At 40.9% G+C, this 16875-nt stretch overlaps 1 protein-coding gene across 3 annotated transcripts in view; it reads right to left on the reverse strand.

The window, feature by feature from the left end:
* Positions 1-10491: 10491 nt before the first annotated feature.
* Positions 10492-16875, reverse strand: part of HGL1 (heteroglycan glucosidase 1) — a 77238-nt gene continuing 70854 nt past the window's right edge. For all 3 annotated transcript variants that reach the window (XM_086783795.1, XM_086783796.1, XM_086783797.1), the window contains one exon: positions 10492-10822. In XM_086783795.1, coding sequence (XP_086639921.1) covers positions 10626-10822 — 197 coding nt within the window. In that variant the 3' untranslated portion in view covers positions 10492-10625. The remainder of the gene's footprint in view (positions 10823-16875) is intronic.

Raw genomic sequence — 16875 nt, forward strand, 5'->3', positions numbered from 1 at the left:
AACCAACTATCCCATGTGGATATATATGATGCATATGTTCTGGTGGCTAAGAATCTATGGGTATATATATTTGGTGGTGTTGACACCCGACCTACTGGGCCCATCATTTGCTGTTAGCACGCCCTCTAGATCCACTGTTAGAACCAGTGAATCTAGTTCAAGTGGTAGTGTATAGCATGCACCTATTCCTCCTACATTGGAACAACTCATGTGGGATGCCAAAGATGCACATGCATATGTACTTATTGCTCTCTCCTGCAAAAAACGACAAGTTATTCCTCACATCCGATCATGTTCCTATGCTAAGAGTGCATGGGATGTCCTTGCCTCTCTATATCAAATCTGCAATGAAGCTCGAGTCACCTATCTTCCAAAAAAGCTTGACTTGGAGCATCTGACAGAGGGTGAATCTATGGATGCATTTCTCTAGACATGTATCTCATTTTTTGTAGACATAGCCCTTGTTGCTACTGCACTGAGAGGAATCGATTTCTCACTTTGATGCCTTGGAAGATGACAATTGGGTTTCATCCATACGTTCAAAATTGGATTCTCAAGATGCCCAATTATGGCATGTTAGGTTTGGCCATACATTGATTGGTGGATTAATGATTTTGCATAAACAAGGGATACTAGAGGACTCGCCTTAACTTGATACCCCACCTAGATATGTTTGTGAAAGGATGTATCCTTGGCAAACTCTCTTGCCAACCTTTCCCAAAGAATGTAGCAAATAGAGCTGACCGCAAATTGCAACTCATACATAGTGACATATGTGGTCTAATGTAGACTCTGTCTTTGGGAGGATGTATCCTTGGCAAGCTCTCATGCCAATCTTCCCCAAAGAATGTAGTAGATAGAGCTAACCACAAATTGCAGCTCATACATAGTGATGTATGTGGTCCAATGCAAACTCCATCTTTGGGAGGAAATCTTTACTTTGTGAGACCTTTATTGACGATTATAACAAATTTGGCTAGTCTTACCCCCATGAAAGCAAAATTAGAGGTATGTTCTCATTTTTAACACTTTCTTGCTTTGGTTGAGAATGAAATTGGTTTAAAAGTCCAAACCCTCTATACAAACCGAGAGGGGGAATATGAAACTCATTTAAAAGTCAAAACCCTCCATACAGATAGAGGGGGGAATATTTGTCTAATGATTTCAAGGACTTTTTGGCACAAAAAGGCATTAAGAATCAATGCACAACCCCTTATACACCACAACAAAATGGTATTACTAAGAGAAGAAACATGACTCTTATGGAGATGGTTAGATGCATGGTCAAGGGTCAGAAGCTCCCACACACAAGCTTGGGATGGAAGCAGTACTTTGTGCTACCTACGTGCTGAATAGGTACCCTTTGAAGACAATCACTCCTTATAATGCCTGGTTCAATAGATAACCAAAGGTTGAACACATGCGTGTCTTTGGTTATTTGGCAAATGCACATGTGCCATCTTAGATCTAGAGCAAGCTGATGACAAGGCAATGAAATGCATTTTTATAAAAAGCAAAGGTTACCGTCTCTATAATCCTCTCACCAAGAAGAATGTTTTCTCTAGTAGGGATGTTCTTTTTGTAGAGGATTCGGTCTATCCAATGGTGGAACGCCTATGCCTATTTCCCATACATGTTTGTTGGTTTATTACCTGTGCGAGTATCTATTGATTCTCAGAAGATTTTACCTTTTGATCCAAGTTTTTTGCAACAAGATGCTTCTAATCAATGAGTCTAGGCTTATGCCTAAATGGGTTAGAAGCACTTTTCAAGATAGCAAATTGTATGCTCCTTTGTAGAGTAGAACTAGGTTTGGTTGTGCTGAAGCCCTCTTCAACAAACATTACTAAATTTTCATTTCTTCATTCTCTACATGAACCTGAGTCTTTTGAAGAGGCTCATGAAGGTCTAAATTGGGTTAAAGCCATGCAGAATGAAATTCAAGCCATTAAACAAAAAGGTACTTGGGATTTAGTGGATCTACCTCTTGGGAAGAATACAATTGGTACTAAGTGGGTTTAAAAAGTCAAGAGAAAGGCTGATGGATATGTGGACATGTTTGCACTTGTAAAAGGTTATGCCCACAGTAGGAAGAAAGGCTTTGGTTATGTCCCCACTTTCCATATGACCACTATTAGATTTGTTATCTTTGGTAGCCCAGTGTATGGATGGAAAGTACAACAATTAGACATCGAAATAGCATTCTTGAATGGTCACTTGCAAGAAGAAGTTTATATGAGAACCCACTAGATTTGCCCAACTTGCCCAAGAATAGAAGGTATGCAAGCTTAAGAAAGCTCTTTATGGTTTGAAACCATAAAATTCATGCCTACGTGTGTGGACAGGGTTACCAGAATAGTCCTAAGAAAGCACTTTATATGTTAAAGTTAAAAAGGACCATGAGGATTTTCTCATTGTTATCCTCTATGTTAATGGCATGATGTTGAATGGCAACAATGAGGATTTGATCATAGGCTTTAAGGCTGACTTTGTCTCACAAATTTTGAGATGTCAGATCTTGGTCTTTTTGGGTATGCACTTTATACAACAAGACAATGGTCTAGTCATCATTAAACAGTCAAAGTATATCAAGGCACTGCTTAAAAGATTCAATATGGAAAGTTACAAACCAAATGGAGCCTGGTGTAAAGCTCAATCTGCAACATCCCAAAGAATTGTTTGACATTACTACTTATGCTCAAGCTATTGGAATGCTTAATCTGTTTGTGCAATGCATGGCTACACACCACTATGGTGTGTCAACTTTCAAAGTCCATGCATTTCTTGGCAGGCAGTTAACATATCTTTCGATACTTGTTGTTGTAAGGCACTCAAGAACTTGGATTGTTCTATGCCAAGGGGGGTGATTTACAACTGTAAGCCTTGAATGATTTAGATTGGCTAGGTGATTATGATACGACAGCCCACATCTGGAAACTTCTTCTTTCTTGGAAACTCATGCATATCTTTGCTAAGCAAGAAGCAACCAACTATGATAACATCGTCTTGTGAAGCTAAATACAGAGAAATACTCACAAGTGATAGTTGAATGTGTATGGTTGAGAAGATTGACTGGAGGATCTTTGTGTCCCTTCAAACACTCCTATTCTCACTGACAGCTAAAGTGCAATGGCAGTTGTAAATAATCATGTCTTTCATGCCAGGACCAAGCACATTGAAGTGCGCTACCACTATGTTAAAGAGAGACTACATGCAAGTGGGATCAATATGATGACCTATTACAGTACACATGAGAATGTGGCAGATCTTTTTTCTAAAGACTTATCATATGAAAAGTTTGAGGCCTTCAGCAAAGCTTTAGGCCTCATCCCCTTCAGAGACTAATCTATAGTTTTTGTAAGCCTCACATTTGTACTACATGGGGGTTTGTCATATATTTATAGTAGCACTACATGTGAGGCCACCCATGTTCTTCCCCCTAGGGCACTTTTTCTTCCCGCTAGGATTTTCCCCCCGAACATCTAGGTGTGAACAAACACTGTAGGGTCAGCTAGTATATAATCAATCTCTCACCTTGTTCAAGGTTGTTGTTCATTTGTACTTTCTCATTTATACTAGTTGAGAGCTTCATATCTCTCTCTCCTATTAAGCTAGCCATTCTACACATCTCCACCCCTTTCTCTCCACCACCTACTCTGTGTATGTTCTTTGGTCTTGTCAAATGTGGGCTATATAGCACTGGTAGCAATATTGTTTATCTGTGCTATATAGCACTGGTAGCAATATTGTTTATCTGTGCTATATAGCACAAGCTTTAATAATAGATGGTTATGTGATATATAACAGTCGTTGTGCTAAATAGCACACACTTTAATAAGTGTAACTATAGCTAGTTATGTGCTACATAGTAGTCTTTGTGCTATATAGCAATTTTATGGTGTAGCTATAACCTACTCTATGCTATATACCATAATTTTTTGCTATAATGGGCTAGCTTGTACATGATGTGCTATATAGCACAAATTGTAGCTATGCTATTTGTTCTAGTGTAAGCTATATATAGCATAATATCTTTGCTATATAGAAAAATAAATGTGCTATATAACCACAATAGTAGCATAATCTATGTGTGATATATAGCACTTGTAGCAATATTTTCTATCTTTTTTGGGAATTATTTTCTCTTTTTTATTAGTGTAACTATAACCTAGGTTGTGCTATATAACACATTATGTGGAATTTAATCCCAATCTTGGTAAAGAAAAACCAAATTAACAAATCTTCATGGTACTCTAGTATAAGAGAATATTGTAGTTAAAGACATACTTTAATTACAATTTGACCTGAATCTAGTACAGACTATAGTCCATCTTCATTCCTACATGGCTATCGCCTTGTGGGCATATGTAATTGTATATAGCCTCATGGATTATATATAATAGGTAGTACATGATAGAATCCTTATCCACATGGATTATAGTTAATAGGTAGTCCATGCGAGAATCCTTATCCACTAGTTCCATATGAAACTTTAGGACAAGATGAGAGAAGATGTGGACAACATGGTTGTTTTCAAGCAAACAATAATGATGGTCATCCTACTTGATAGCACCATCTAGAAACAAAGTATGAGCCTCTACTACAAAGTCCCCCACCTGTCTCTAAGCATACGCATGGCTATCTTTTGTTTGGCTTGGTTGCAATTCAAAATGTAAAACTCTACACCTTCATCTATATTAACATCAAAATTTTCATCTATTTGGCTTGGTTGCATTTCATATGTAAAACTCTACACCATCATTTCCTTCATCTATATTGACATCACAGCCCTCATAGATTGTCACCTCTAGCCAACAAATCACTGAGCAAGTGTTCACAGACCTTATAGATTGGTTTTGTGTATGCACCCATGATAAAAGTAGGACAATTGCCTTGTCATGATTTTGTTTAGAATCATGCCAAAAAAAACCTAGAGATGCTATGCATGCATCAAGACCCATCAACTCTTTTACATCCCCATGTTTTGGATCTATCTACATCCCCAACCTTCATCTCCTAGAATACTCTATTGGTCTCTCCATCCCCAAAATTATAGCTTGTGCTTGCTCCTCCATCACTAATGTATTTGCCAAGAAACACATGTCCGTTGCTTGCCTCAATAGTATGCCATCAATCTTGAGTTGTTCATGTGTCAAGGCCATTTTAACCACCACTACACTTACACCATCATGTTCCTCCTTGCCATGGCTGGATCCAAAGAAATTCAAGGTCAGCTCCACATTTGTCAAGGCAAAAAAATTTCTAACAAAAAGCCTTCCAATAAAGTAGAATGGCCTTTCTCCTTTTAAACCATGATGCTTCTCCATATCTCGACACCCAATGCTTCTCCATCTCCCCACACTCAATGCTTTTTGAAATGAACATCTTGATCTTGTAGCTTGCAATGAAACAAGAAGCAAAGCTAAACAAAGAGAGTGTCATGCGTTTTTTATCGTCTAAGATGTAGAAATGCATCTCTTTGATTATAGTGTTTTGTGTCGCGTTAATGAGTAATATGCAGGATGGTGCATTGATCAATATGCCAATGTATGTAGTAATGTATCTCATTTTGCTCTTTGACAGAGTATTTCTTTGTAAAATCCACTATAGACACAACCGTATCTTCAAGATAGTTCTTTAAGCATTCCCTAAGGTGATCAACATATCATCTCTGTATTGTGAATTTATGCCTGTTGAATTTTATTGTATGTTCTTTCAACAATTACACCAACTCACTTACTAGTATCTCTTTGTGAAATAATTTTTTTTGAGTTTTCTTCAAACCCTCTTTAATCAATCCAACACCTTGATGGTATCCGTTTGGGTTGTTGTAAGATTCTTCATGTAGACAAACTGCAAGCTTCTTCTACACATCACAACTTTCACATTCCCCCATGAGGCACTTTCAACTAACAAAATGTTGAATCTTCAAAACTAGAACATATTCATAACTCCTATAATTGTGTGACCCCACACTGAAGGCATGGTCACACATACACATACAAGTTGATTCATGTAACCCAAATAAATATGTGCAAACACAATTGTTGATGGCATCATTTAAGTAAATCATTTGTATCCTGTGAAATGCAACAACCTAAGTTTATGTCCTTTAGCTTGTGTTCAAACAAGGGTTTTAACTTCTCAAAGCTATGTTACTCAATATAGTGCTCTCTGTAAATGAATCTTTGAACCTGAGATAAAAGTCAGTCTGCAATAAACAAACTAGAAGGTTTAAAAGTCTTCAAAAGCTTAGACAAATGAATAAAAATAACACATACTATAACTTAAAGCACATAATCTACTATATAGCACATACCTCTACACGACATAATATAAGCCTAGACTTCTATATATTATAGCTCAAGCTACATAGGAGAGTATAAGAATAAATATTATATAGCATAGTTTGGCCATATTAGAGAGTTTGGAAAAATCCCCATAATTTGGGGATTCCAAATCGTGGCACTTTTGAATCTACTTATTAGAGTATTTTGAGCATACCAACTCCAAATTTGTCAGAGATTATATATTTAGAGCCTACACGTCAAGAGCTTTCCAACAATATGTCACATGAGGGGATTTTGACAAAAGATTGATAAGGTTCATTGTACTCCCCATTTGTGAATCTTTGCAAAGTGGGAATTGGGAATTTCCCAAATTCCCTAATGTTATCTTAGATTTTACTACTAAGACTTCCACATAGCTCAAACTCCCTAGTATTGTTTTATCTACTACTAATAATTCTACATAGCACAAACTACTATATATATTATAGAGTACTTATGTATATAGCATAGAATTGCAATGCTATATATCAGAGTACAATTTTTTGGCTTTATAGCAATCTCTCTTGTTCTATATAGTAGAGCCTATGCTATATATGATCTCCTATAGTACAAGTTGTGATGTGCTATATGGCATAGGTTTTTCTCTATGTGCTATATAGCAAAGAGTGTGCTATATGAGTTCGTATAATATAGCACATCACAGGCTGTGTTGTATGACACATATAGTACAGGTTATGCTATATGGCATATATAGCATATATAGCACATATAGTAGCATAGCATGTGATCAGCCCATATAGCACATCATAGGGTGTGCTATAGCCCATATAGCAAAGCTTGTACTATATAGCACATCACAGGTTATGGTATATAGCACTCTATGTGCTATATAACAAATCACAGCCTATGCTATAGCACACATAGCATAGGTTGTGCTATATGTGTTGTTCTATAGGTGTTAAGAGAGGTGTAACATTCAACAAAAGTAGAGAATCTTGTGCCTATCACTCATGAAGGAGATGTACAAGGTGAGGCAAGAGTAGAGAATCTCTCGTTTGTGACTCATCAAGAAAATGTATAGGGTGAGGCAAGTGTATTGATTTCTGTCTATTCTAAGATGGAAAATGCCCTTGTTAGGCAACACTCGAGTATTCTCTCTCCAAAATATGACAAACATATCCTTCAATTCAAAGGTTAACATAGAATTATATTGTAATGTTTTGCACATATCCAAAGGTATCGTGTCTCCATTCCCATCATCGCGGCTAGTCTACATCTTGTAGAATAAAGAGTTTCTCACAACAGAAAGCACATACATAGTTGCAAAAGGAGTTTCTCACAACAGAAAGCACATACATATTTTTGTGTTGCTCTACAACCTTCATAATAAGAATAGGAGGAATGTTCCAACGCTGCTTCCATTATTCCATCTTGAAATTCTTAGCAAAACCTACTAAAATGTGTACAATGCAATCCACAATCTTCTCTGCAATAGACTCTTCTTTGTAAGGTCGATGTTGGCATTCTTTTGCACGTCTTTCCCACCTCAATCGTTTCCTTTGTTCCTATTTTCTTGCAATTTCATAGCTCCTGATGATTTTTGGTCCAAAGTCACTCAAGATGCTTCTATGATTGCCTTCTTCATGAGGTCATACTATCACAATTGAAATGTCTAGTTACAATTTTCTCTGCATGAAATCTACAGCACCTACTGCAACCTCATACTCCAAGAGTTTGTGGGCCTTTGTGGCCTTCCTCTTCTTGGTGGGTGTCAGCAACTCTGTGCCCAATGAGGTCTCTGATGCCCCTATAGAGCAAGCTGCACTACCATGATGACAGTAGGGGGTATGGGCAGAGCACTATAGAGTGTTGTGATAAGGGTGTGGAAGATTTTTGAAGAAAAAAGGCAAGAATTTGGTTATTTGGAGAGTGAATAGTGGAAAATGAGAAGGGGGGGGGGGGGGGGGGGGGCTGTTTATATAGCTTTTACCTAGTAACATACGTATGCAGGTTGATATGTATGTTCATACATAGACCATTCTTGGAAACATGCTTATGTAGAGCAATAAACATGTGTTCATAAAATAGCATGTTCAAAATGAGAGAGAGAGAGAGAGAGAGAGAGAGAGAGAGAGAGAGAGAGCACTGAAAGGAGTTACGCAGGATAACAAAGATAGAGAGGGGGAGAGGGAGGAACCACGCATGGCAAGCCAAAGAGAGAGAGAGAGATGCATGCTTCATAATTGCCTGATTCAAACCACCCTTTTTTTTAAAGTTTCTTCAAGGTCTCACATTTATTAGTTTTGATTTTGGTTTCAAAAGTTCCACCTCCCACCCAAAAAGAGGGGTTTTAGTGCCACATTTACCAATTTCTTTGAGGTTCCACATTTACTAGTTTTAATTTTGGTTTCGAAAGTTCCACCTCCCACCCAAAAGAGGGGTTTTAGTGCCACATTTACTAATTTCTTCGAGGTTCCACATTTACCAGTTTTAATTTTGGTTTCGAAAGTTCCACCTCCCACCCAAAAGAGGGGTTTTCGTGCCACATTTACTAATTTCTTCGAGGTTCCACATTTACCAGTTTTAATTTTGGTTTCGAAAGTTCCACCTCCCACCCATATTTACCATTACCAATTCAAACCACTCTCGGTTTTTAGTTTATTCAAGATCCCACATTTACCAGTTTTAATTTTGGTTTCGAAAGTTCTACCTCCCACCCAAAACAATGGGTTTTTATAGCACATTGCCCTCCTTACTACCATGTTTTCTTTCTCCTAGCCAAAACAATGGGTTTTACAGCATATTGATGGAGACACTACTATATTAGCCTCCTTACTACCATCCTTTCACCTCTTGAATTTGATTATGGACATTTGATCTTCATGTGAACTTGATTTTCACGAGACTTGGTTTCTCCATGAGGTTAAACCTATCAGATTCGTCTTGGTTTCCAAAGTTCATTTCCAAAGTTCATTCACGACAGCTTCAAGCCATCAAAATTGTGTTGCCACATCATCAACCTCGAATTGTATGGTTCTCATACCTCATCTTCAAAAACCACACTGTTTGATCCTATCCAAACCACCAGTTTCAATCATTGCATTTGCCTCAGAGGACCCGTCACACACCAACAATGGTTGCCCAAATGTCTCTTAGAAGCTCAAGGCTTCTCTGACAACTCAATAGTAAGGTCCCAAAGCTACTACAAATCTTGCATAATTTTGCTTCATTAACTCAAATGGTGTGGCAACTTAAAAAGGGGCAAGCAAACTACAAGAACCTCTCCTCCCAAGTGGGAAAGACACAAGAACTTAAGAACCTACATCTAAAAAAAATGCAATATCACAAGAAACCTCTCATGAGGGCAACACTTGAATCCCCACCATAACCTCACCATGAAGCATGCTTCCCACAACATCCCAAGAGCCAAAAGTACATCAATAATGGCAACAAAGCAAGCAACTTGGAAGAGCTCCTCAACTTATCTCAATGCCAAATGGAGTAACTCACAAGAAGTCTCTCATGCATCAAGGTGGCTGCACAATTCTCATGGCCTTTGACAATATTGCAGAACCAACAACAAAGAATTAAATTTGGGCTTGATGTCGTACAACTTACATGTTACTCAACTCACAAAGCCACATGTTCTTGAAAATAAATAAAGTAGACTCAAGTCAAAAAAAAGTAGAAAGTAACGGAGGAAAGAAGAAAGCAAAGAAATGAAGAAAGTATTAGTGTTTGGGGGGAAAAAAAGGACTTGGAAAATTAGTCCACTACCTCATTGTCAATAGGTTGACAATGAAGTAGTAATGTCTATTAAGCTAGATAAAAGGAAAACTATCAACATATCAAGAATCATTAATCTTAAGGCCTATCCATTCATATACCCATCATGTAGACTATACCTGAATCTTTGATTACCGAATAGTGAAAGTCCTAATTTTGTAAATTGTTCTAATAAAATTACAAGGCTCAAATAAAAATACTCAAAATTTAGCACATTGTTTGATTAAAAAAGCAAAATTTCATTCAATTTATTGCAATATATTATTTGATGTGCGGGCTCCAAAAAAAGAGAAATTAGCCCTTTGTTTGAAATTTGGGAGGCGGCCCTTAAGCTACATCAAATTTGTTCATGTCAGTTCACAAATTTTGGAGGCTCTTTAATCATGCTTTAGGCAATATGAAAAAAAAATGATTTAGTCTTTTTTTGGATCAACTATCAAAACATTTGTGCAGATTGTGTTGAAGGATTCATAAGACATCCTTCACTTTACGAATGCGGGCAGCAACTACTGGAGTAACTCTGGAGTTTCTTCAAGAATTGTCTGAGACTCATTTTCCTTCATAAATTGTCTCATATATATGATGTATGCTTATAGGAGAAGCCTTTGAAACAGGCCTCTCTGGGGACCAAAGTTCCAGGTTGCAAGTGCCAGGTCCCCAACATATTAGACATTGCTCAACTTCCTCCAGTATGAACCTGTTGACCAGTGATACATTGGCGCACTTGTCCACAAGCATCCACTCACCTGAAAAAAGAAGATATGAAATAATGTATGTTAATTGTAACCAAATTTAGTTGAAAGATGATGAAATTATTGGTGATATTCCTTGCTAGAGTGTTTTTTTTAAAATAAATGTGAGAGGTACAGTTATTTTAAAAGAAATATGCAGGCAGAAGTTTTGGTTTTGTTTTTCGAGATACTCTAGAGTCTATACTCGTGTTGCACTACATTTAAGGCCTCCAATATCAAAGACCTTAAGACTGCTTACACTGAGGACCGTATCCAGTGAGACCAGTGAAGTTCTCTCAACACCATGGTCCACCACCACCCATGTCGTCGGGTTTCTTCACCACCCACTTAGGCCAAGATGGTTCCCTCCGGACCCTCAGCCTCCGATTTTGTGTCAGGCTTCTCTCACTCGCAGAATCTACACAATCCCAGGGACAACAGACTTCCTTTTGAGCTGGAGCCTAGCATACCACGATGGATCCAGTAAGATAACCCCCGACACTAGAGAGTTTCTTCATAGGGACTTTATTCTTACACGAGAATCTTGATGAAGTTATCCTCTTTTGAGGAACACCTATTATCCACAGCTTACAATTACTGCAGCACGTGATATACAGGTCTGTGCCTACGATGGGTCTAGACTGGCATCAGGTACCAACAGATCAGGAAAACCATCTATCTCAATGAGGCTTGTTAGTTGGAGCATAGCGGGACTAGGCAGAGTGCCCAGCAGGTGCAGGAGAGAGGTGTCTTGACCCAAGCTAAGGTGGACGGAAGGTGGCCATGACTGCAGACAGACAGAACTGTTGATGAAAGTACAAGATTAATGATTAGCACGTACAGAGAGAGCTTTGATTGATATGATACTTTATCGAGTACAATGCTTTATGTAGGGTTAGAGACTTATCGTTGACATAGTCACACTCAAAAGCACAAGACACATGGCAAAAGCTATGACATCATTGCTTACATACACAGAATCTAGCCATAAGAGGCTGTTCAAACACTAAAGCACACTAACACATCTGGTTCACACACACGAGACTCCAAATACCCAACAATCCCCCCTCCAGAGCGAGGGGGGTGAGAACCAAGACCCAAAAGAAGCAGCTACCTTCATCACGCGCTGCAAGGGAGTGATCTAGCCATGCACACATCCCGTGCCATCTTTATCCTCCAATCAGGAGGCAAGTGACCAAAGCAGCAAGGCTAGCTCTTCATCACCCCCCCTAACTCCTAACAGGGATGAAAGATAATGCGGAGTCTTTTATAAGTGAAGGCACACAAAACACACACAAACATTACAAATCTTTTTTGGGGGACAACCCAAGCAGAGAACCCTCATTGGCACAATACAAGAAAACTAGAATGCCCAATCAGTGTCTTCCTCATTGAGGGAGACTTGTGTTGTTGTTGTAGCTATCTCTTCAGTCAGCTGCTCCTCATTTTCAGCCAACAAGATCTGCATGGTGCTTCTCTTGCTCTATTCAAGCTTCTTAAAACAATTTGCTTCTTTGTGGCCCATTCGTTTGCAGTACCTAAATTGGATCTTTTTGTTGCTTTTCCACTATTGTGCTCCAACGAAAGCCTTATCTTATTCAAGGCTGCTACTTGCTTGCGAGTCCTTGTTTCTTCTATCCTTCTCAAGAAGCAAAGCTACCAGGTCTTCAAATTTTGTAGCTACTACACGAAGGATCTCCAACATCTTCACATATCGAGAGATGCCCCGCATATGATGAAGGTCACCACCTCTCTCCCGATCTCAGTGACAAGCAAGTAGTAAGGCAATTTCCCAATGTCCTTCAAGAGATTGTTAAGACGCAATGCATGGACTAAAACAAATGTGGGAATAGCATGCCTCAATGATTACTCTTGGTGCCCTATTGGCATTTTCCCCATCTCCAATAAACTGCAAGACATTTGGGGCCCAAACATACGCAATGGCCTCACCCCAATATTAGCAAGTTTCTCTGCGGTCTTCCCTCCCTTGGAGTTGTCAATGGAACCCACAAAGTATGACTTACCCCGTGAGTATGCAACAATGCCGTGAATGGAGCGAGACCTTGTGTCACTCTAGCCATCTCCAATGAGAGTGACTCCATGCTTCTGCCGCCCCTCCCCGACAGTCTCCAATGCTAGCTCAATGGATGCCTTCTCATCTTGCAAAAGCTTGGTCCTCAAAGCCTCAAAGCTTGGTGGCTCATAAGTGGGACCAAACCTTGCAATTTCCTAAACCATCTCCTTGTAATAAGGAGATCTTGCGGCATTGAAAGATATGCCCCAACTATAAAAGAAACCAACAATATCTAGATGCCATGTAGCTGCAAGGCTTGCGTGCCTGCTTGCTGATGAAATGGAAGCATGAGAAGGAACCACAGAGGGCCCTACATGAGAAGCCCTGGAAGGAGTGGAAGAGGAGGCTCCACCTCTTCCTGAGCCTGATGAAGAAGAAACAACTCGTGCCATAGGTGCTAGTGGCATTGCTGGTTTGGGTCATTCAATGAAGCTGTGAATGCGGTAACAGCAACCTTCTTTGCATTTGGAATGAGAGGCAAAAAGTTGATGCCGTGGCCTTTCTCTCCAATGAGATGGGCACAGACTCTACCCGCTCCTCCATTCTTCTTGCTGCCACAATAGTGGCACTTCCACTTCCTTGCTCCTCCCTTGCTAGAATATTTGTTGTTGCTATCAACCTCATCGCACCACTTTGAAGCCATGCTGCTTGGAGACGGATAGTGACGAGTGCTGAAGCGTTACTATACAGTGTAGGAGGCTAGGCCCTTGGTGGCTACTAGCTAGCCTTGCTGCCCTAGGTAGTAGGGCGTCATGCATGAGGCTTGAGCAGCAGTTGGTTGTCAACGGTGAACAGAAGCGATGAGCAGCAGCAGTGTGCAAGCGATCAGAAGCAGCAGCAGTGTGCAGGCGATGAGCTGCGAGCAGTTGATATGCTGGCAGGCGATGAGCAGCAGCCAGCTAGCACATGCAGGCGGTGAGCACTCAGCAGCGAGCAGCTAGCACAGGTGAAGACTGAGCACGCGATGAGCAGCAGTAGTGGATGCCGGTGGATGGTCGCATAGAGAGTCAAAGAGACAGTGGGCTGCAACACGCTACTCAACAAAATCACATTTTTTTAAGGTGGCCACCATTTTCTGTCCATTGCTCCGGAATGGCACAGAAGTGGGTGCGGAACGTTCCACCTAGCCATTCCACAAGTCGGAACGTTCCAAGGCGTTTTAGAGCATTCCATTCCACGTTCCAGGAGGGCAAAATGGCATTCCACAGTAACACTGTGTTAAACACACAGATATCTAGATATTGTATCAGAGCCCTCTAGTTTCATCTCTGTTCGCACCTTGTTGCTTCATCTCCCTTACGGCCATCCATGCAGACGTGTCGGATGCCCATTGTAATGGAGTGGTTGCAATTTGGTTTATTTAATGTGAAATCAGGTTGTGGTGTGTTGAGTTATCCCATATGCAAGGGATTTTAATGCCTACGGGCTTTTTGTGTAAAAGGGACTCTCCAACTCATCGAGGGAATGCAATAGTCCAGTTCGTGTGTTTAGTCTTTTGCTTGTTTTAGTCGATGGCATTCAGTTCAGCTACATGTGTAGCCTAATTCTTAGCCTAGGTGTGCTGCAGTCACTTGTCATCAACTTGAGCTGTGTGTTGTCCTCTTCACCGTGGCCTCTGCTGAGTGTGCACGGTACAGTGGAGGACATGTAACAGTGTTCTTGGAGTAGTGCAGGTGTTCTTGTTCCTCTTGCAGCCTTGTTCTCTTGCAATCTTGTCACTTGTGTTGGATTGCAGACAAATTAGCCCAGGACAGGCTAGGACACAGATTCCTTTTAAAACTACAGGATCTTTGGGTTCAAGTTGGTCCGGATACGTGTCCATCTTGAAAAGGATCAAGAAAAAGTTGCTAGGAAATGGCATTTTTGAGGGGGCTAAATTTGAGAGAAAACATGTAAGCATGGAAATTGAAGAGAAGAGGGGGGATTGATAAGAGGAGGAGGATGAGAAAATTGAATGAAAAAGCGGTGTACAAAGAGGGCAGAGATGGACAAATAGGGGAGAAAAACCAAATAGCAAAAGAAAGAGAAAGGAAGAGTCAAGAAAGAGGAAGATAAGCTAGGATAGTGAAGAGAGGAGAGTGCAAGAAAGTAGATCCAGGCAGGTGTGTGGCTCCAGAAAGACAGGAACTGGTTGACAAAAGAAACAATTTGTGGCCCTGGGTTAAGATTATCAATTTATGTGTTCTCATTATGTGAAAGTGGATATTCCACAGTTTTGTGAAGACCATGTGCGTTTTCACTGTTTTGTGAAGCACGTGTATGTTTTTAAGTTCCATGAAGCTCAATTATGTATCTCTAACCCCTTTTTGGAAGTTTCTAGTATTCTCATAGGGTTTGGATTGAGATCTAAGTCTTCGTATTCATAATATGCCCAATGGAGTAGTTTGGATTCCTTGCTCTGGGTTGGGAGACCATTGCCTACCCGTTCATTGGATAAATGCATCCCCTGATTACTTTAAGTTGATCTCGTTTTAATCCCTCTTTGCAAAATTGGGACTTCACATTATGCATCAAAAGACAAGGGAAATCTAGGGGGGTAGCCCAACAGTGTGGGCCTGTTACTTGGGGAGGGAAAGTCCCGAGTTCAAATCCCGCAGATCCCTGTTGGTACTGTTGCTGCTTTGCCACCACAACTTGTAAACCTTCAGGTGGGAAAACCAAGCTACTCAAGGGGGTGAGGGGGGGGGGGGGGGGTGGATGGGATGGATGATATAGATAGGGAATCCGGAAGACCCATAACATGTTGCCATTCTTTCAAAGTTTAGGGGTAATATAAATCACCAGGACCCAGGTAGTTTGACTTGATGAGAGTCAATTCACATGCCTATCGCAAGGCTATGCAGCTAAGGCTAGATGTAATATAACTGGAAGAGAGTGCAACATACCTAACTTCCATCCACGTTCACATCATACAAGGGTGCAGAGGATGCATGTTAGCCTGTGGACAGGGCTAGGTGATTGCAGACCATTAACACTCTTGTTAACCATCCGGGACCAGTTTGCATACAGAGCACCAAACACGTGCGTGCACACAAACACAGAGAGAGCACAAGAAAAGCAATTGACGGTCTTACCAACCCAACCATAGGCCTAACAGCTCCAGACCACCCTCAAGTATCAGCAATGAGGATGGGTGAATCATGAAGCCTCCAGCTCATAGACTACCTTTCCTGTGAACGTCACTAGTCACGTCCCATACCACGGCCAGCAGGGGTTTGTTGATCCTAAAACCACCTCATGGGCTAGACTAGATCCAAACCCACACACAGTGCAGCCCCACTCACTAATATAGACCCCCCGCCCCGAGAAATAGATCCTTATATTAGTTAAATGAAAAACCAGCCAACAGGCTGAATTACATGATCAGAATCTCCAAAGGAGGAGAAAACACTGGTGAGGGTAGTCCCCTCCATAGCTAGCTGCTCTCGAAGGGAACTACCTCATACAAGAAGGAAGCTACAGGCTGGGGGGTGTGTGTGTGTGTGTGTGGAAGAGCTGAACTGGTGGCCCGTAGTGCCAAGTGAGATCATCGACACTGTCCGAGAGGAAGGGACCCTGCTGCCAGATGCGAAGGAAGGCCTCTCAACGTCTCCACATGCGGTCCGAATCTTCCTTCCTGCTTCCTGTACTACCATGGAGGGTATGAGTGATATCTGTCCATATGGCACGGATGAACTCCGCTCAGGAAGGGGAAAAGAAAGAAGGGGGGAGGGGGGGGGGGTGCTCACTGCACCGCGCCTGCCTGTGTGCCATGCCGCAATGTTGCTGATGATCTCCTACCTCTGACAAGTGCCAGGGGACCAGGGCACTACTAGAGTGTTGGTGGTGGGGACAGACTCTATCCTGAAACGCGAGAGCCTGAGGGCCTGACCATCATCTATCTCCTCGTAATGGAGAGCGGGTGTTGACTCTGTCACCCAAGCAACTGCCCCTCAAGTGATGATGCAGGCAGAAGTCTGAGAGGTGGTGAATATTCTAAGAATCCTCAGCAGCC

This window comes from Cibotium barometz, chromosome 46 (assembly GCF_041138505.1).
Source record: "Cibotium barometz isolate CiBa-2024 chromosome 46, ASM4113850v1, whole genome shotgun sequence".
Lineage (NCBI taxonomy): Eukaryota > Viridiplantae > Streptophyta > Polypodiopsida > Cyatheales > Cibotiaceae > Cibotium > Cibotium barometz.